At 43.4% G+C, this 3,351-nt stretch overlaps 1 protein-coding gene across 1 annotated transcript; it reads left to right on the forward strand.

Moving 5' to 3' along the window:
- The first annotated feature begins 488 nt into the window (after positions 1–488).
- Positions 489–2,357, forward strand: LOC114635460 (zinc finger protein 58-like). Its single transcript, XM_028784035.1, has 3 exons — positions 489–742; positions 1,631–1,757; positions 2,246–2,357. The coding sequence occupies exons 1-3, from the start codon at positions 680–682 to the stop codon at positions 2,347–2,349; spliced, it is 294 nt and encodes a 97-aa protein (XP_028639868.1). The 5' UTR covers positions 489–679; the 3' UTR covers positions 2,350–2,357.
- Positions 2,358–3,351: the final 994 nt, after the last annotated feature.

Below are 3,351 nucleotides of genomic sequence, written 5' to 3' on the forward strand. Positions count from 1 at the left end.
ACTATGTGCAGATGCTTCTTACAGTTAGCAGGAAGAAAACCACTTCCTCCACTGTCCCTCACATGAGTACTCAGTGGCTCTTGCCACTCTCCATGGTGATCAATTTCCCCTGCTTTTGGAGGTCTCATATTTAAAAAAAAAAGATTGAGCAGAATATGTGAGTTTCTTTTCTTCACTCACTTGTAAAGGTGGGAATGTAGTATGTTAGCTACAAAGATGTTTCAACACAGTTCAGTTGCTTTTCCTTTGAGGAATTAATGGGTGTTTTATTCACCAGATTTCTCTAGTATGCTTGTGATCTGAAGATGTCTTGGGCTCCCCTTTGCTGCTTCACCCTGTCCTTTATTAAAAGACACGTTCAGTGCCATTATTCTTATAGAGTATATGTTTCCACAACACTGCAAGCCGTGAGCGCATGGCTTCTCCTTTGTCTTAGTGCTGAGAACACCATGCAGTTCAGCCCCAGTCCTGTGAGTCTGACCTAAAAGCCTCTTCCCTAAGGACAAGTTTTCATAGTCCTGGAGGGTGATTTGCAAACTTCCAAGAGATAAAAGATAACCCAAAAATAGGACTGCCTGAACAATGATGACATTAATATACCTATTATGCTGTAGGTGGGAATCTCATATGACCTCATCCCTAAAGAGCTCAGCCTTAGCCTGAGTGTCCCTAAGAACTAATGAGAGGTGGAGAGTTAGGCTGCCCTAAGGATGAAGCCATCACTGTTCATCTGCTGCAACAGGTCAGTCCTCAAAACATAGCTACAGGCAAACCTCAACAGAATCAGCTGTTCCTATGTACGTAGTTATGCATATATATGTATATGTGTGATACATATATATGAGATACACACACACACATGTACATATGATAATAATAAGGAAGAAGATGCCGTATATTTAGGATGGAGTAATAGAGGAACATGAGGTGAGTTCGCACGAGGGGTCAAGGATGTAATTCTACTTTAATTTGGACGATTTCTCAGAGAAACATACCAGTCTTGTCAGTTGTGATAATCTGGGTAAAACTGGAAATTATTTCAGCAGAGAGACCATATGGCTGCACTCATATGTTAGATATAAAGAGTTGTAATTCCTGTCAGCCACCAACTTCAGGAAGCTGAGCCTGGGGTCACACTGGACACTGATAGGTGCTGTGGGACCGTGTGATGTAGGGAGATCTGTGTTCACAGTACTGTTGTCCGGATGCTGGACGTGCGCAAGCATCATGCAGTGTACATTTCAGAAGCCTGGAACGCCGTGTTTGAGGAGATAAGCATTCAGAAGCTGAGAAAGACAACCCAAGGTTGACCTGTGAAATTACTTCAGAACACATGGGTGTGTGTTTATCTATGTATAATACAATTGGACCACCTGCCCAGGATGAGCACCACCCGTTATGCTGTGTGCCATCTCATTATCAGTCACCAATTAAGAAAATGCCATAGGCCTCCCCACAGCACAGTCTCATGGAGACACTTTCTCAACTATACTTCTCTTTTCTCACATGACCTCAGCTAGAGACAAGTTCACAAGAGAACAAGCCAACCCAATGCATCTTAGTACTTATATGATTATTCTAGGTTTTAATTAAAAGTGTGATATCATTCATTCATTGGTCTTTATTTCAGGAAATGCTGTCCTTCTGGGATGTGGCCATTGATTTCTCTCCAGAAGAGTGGGAATGCCTGGAGCCTGCTCAGTGGAATCTGTACAGGGACGTGATGCTGGAGAATTACAGCCACCTTGTGTTCCTGGGTGAGCATTGCATCTGTAGAGAATTCGTGTCTCACTATGGACATGTAGCTTCCTCAGTCAGTACAGTGGCTCATGGAAGATGGTGCTTTTTGCCAGCGACTTTCATATCCTTCATTTTCAGAAAAATTGGAGAGGTTGTCCAAGCTTAGAAAGATTTCATTCTTTTTGTCTCTGTTTAACCTGTCTGTGTTGGAAGCAGGTGCCCTGCAGTCTAGTGGGACAGTTAGAAATGCAGTGTCATGAGGGATGGAACACACTTGTGAAAGGCTTCCACAATTCAGTTTTAAAGTTATTCCCTTTAAATTAAACTCGGAATCTGGACACTGTAAATTCCTTCACATATTGTAATAATGATCCTGTCAGAAACCATTTAAGGAAGTAATTGTCTGCAATCTCAATTGCAGCATCTCTTATAAACACGGCATGAGAAGGGACGTTTCAATTGCCAGCAAAGAACACTTAACCTTGTTCCCTTTGTCTACAAACAGGTCTTGCTGTTTGCAAGCCACATCTGGTGACATTTTTGGAGCAAAGACAAGAGCCTATGGGCGTGAAGAGACAAGAGGCAGCCACTGTGCATTCAGGTGTGTAAGACTGAGGTAAATAATAGCAGCCTCTACTGGAAACAGTTCACCGCTTAGGTGTTCTTAAGCACATGGTCTTTCCCTGGGCTGCCCTGTTGTTGTCCTTCTACCTGTCACAGACTCAGGGAGCCAGTCTGACCCATGACAGAAGCTGTGGGAGAAACTCTGAGTCACTTATGCTTGAGCTTGAAGTGGGAGGGGCTCCTCCTATCTCCAGAACTAGGTTTTCAGTGAGCTAAAACGGCATATGTTGATTTATAAAAGCATTCTCTGTATTCAAAAGGCATTGTTTCTCTGTAAGACTGAACCCAGTCATGTACCTAAGTGTAATTTTTTCAGTGTCTTCAGATGTGGGTGGACAACCTGAGATGCTCAGTGTCTAGTTTCCTCTTGTAAAGTCCCCAGTGTTAAGGACTCTATCCCGATTCTATGAGACATGGATAAGTTCGCTCCCTTGTGGATCAGTGTAGTACCTGTAGCCTTGAGAAGAGACATTTAAAGAGAGAAATCATGAAAACTAGACGTTTGAGGAACTCAGAAAGTTCTAGAGATGAAAGGAAGGATATCTGGACTTGGTGGAGCTGAAACAAAGGCCGACTTCAGTCAAAAGGCAAAGGAGTCCCAAAACCACAACAAAATGTTCTATCTCAGAAGTTTGTGAACCCAGTATAAAGTACCCAATCTTGCTTTCATCTCTAGTTTCACACACAAGCAGTGTAGCTGAAGGATTCTCCCCATAGGAACACTGAATTCAACCCCTTGTCCACTGTTACCTTGAGTACTGGTCCTACAGGCTGGTTAGTCCTTTGGGATGCGTGGGTCCTTGCTTCTGCCCACTGTGCAGCCCCTGGTCTGGTGGCTACTCATGGTCTGCAGTAGATGTGGTCCTGACAGTACTTAGACCTTCCTGTGCGTGGATGGGTCAGTGAGATTGTATATCTCCATCCCAAGAGCCAAAGGAACCCTTTGGGTGAGGATGTGTGGAAGTTACTAGAGTTAATCTTTTGACA

This window comes from Grammomys surdaster, unplaced genomic scaffold (assembly GCF_004785775.1).
Source record: "Grammomys surdaster isolate TR1022 unplaced genomic scaffold, NIH_TR_1.0 105287, whole genome shotgun sequence".
NCBI classification, from domain to species: Eukaryota; Metazoa; Chordata; class Mammalia; order Rodentia; family Muridae; genus Grammomys; species Grammomys surdaster.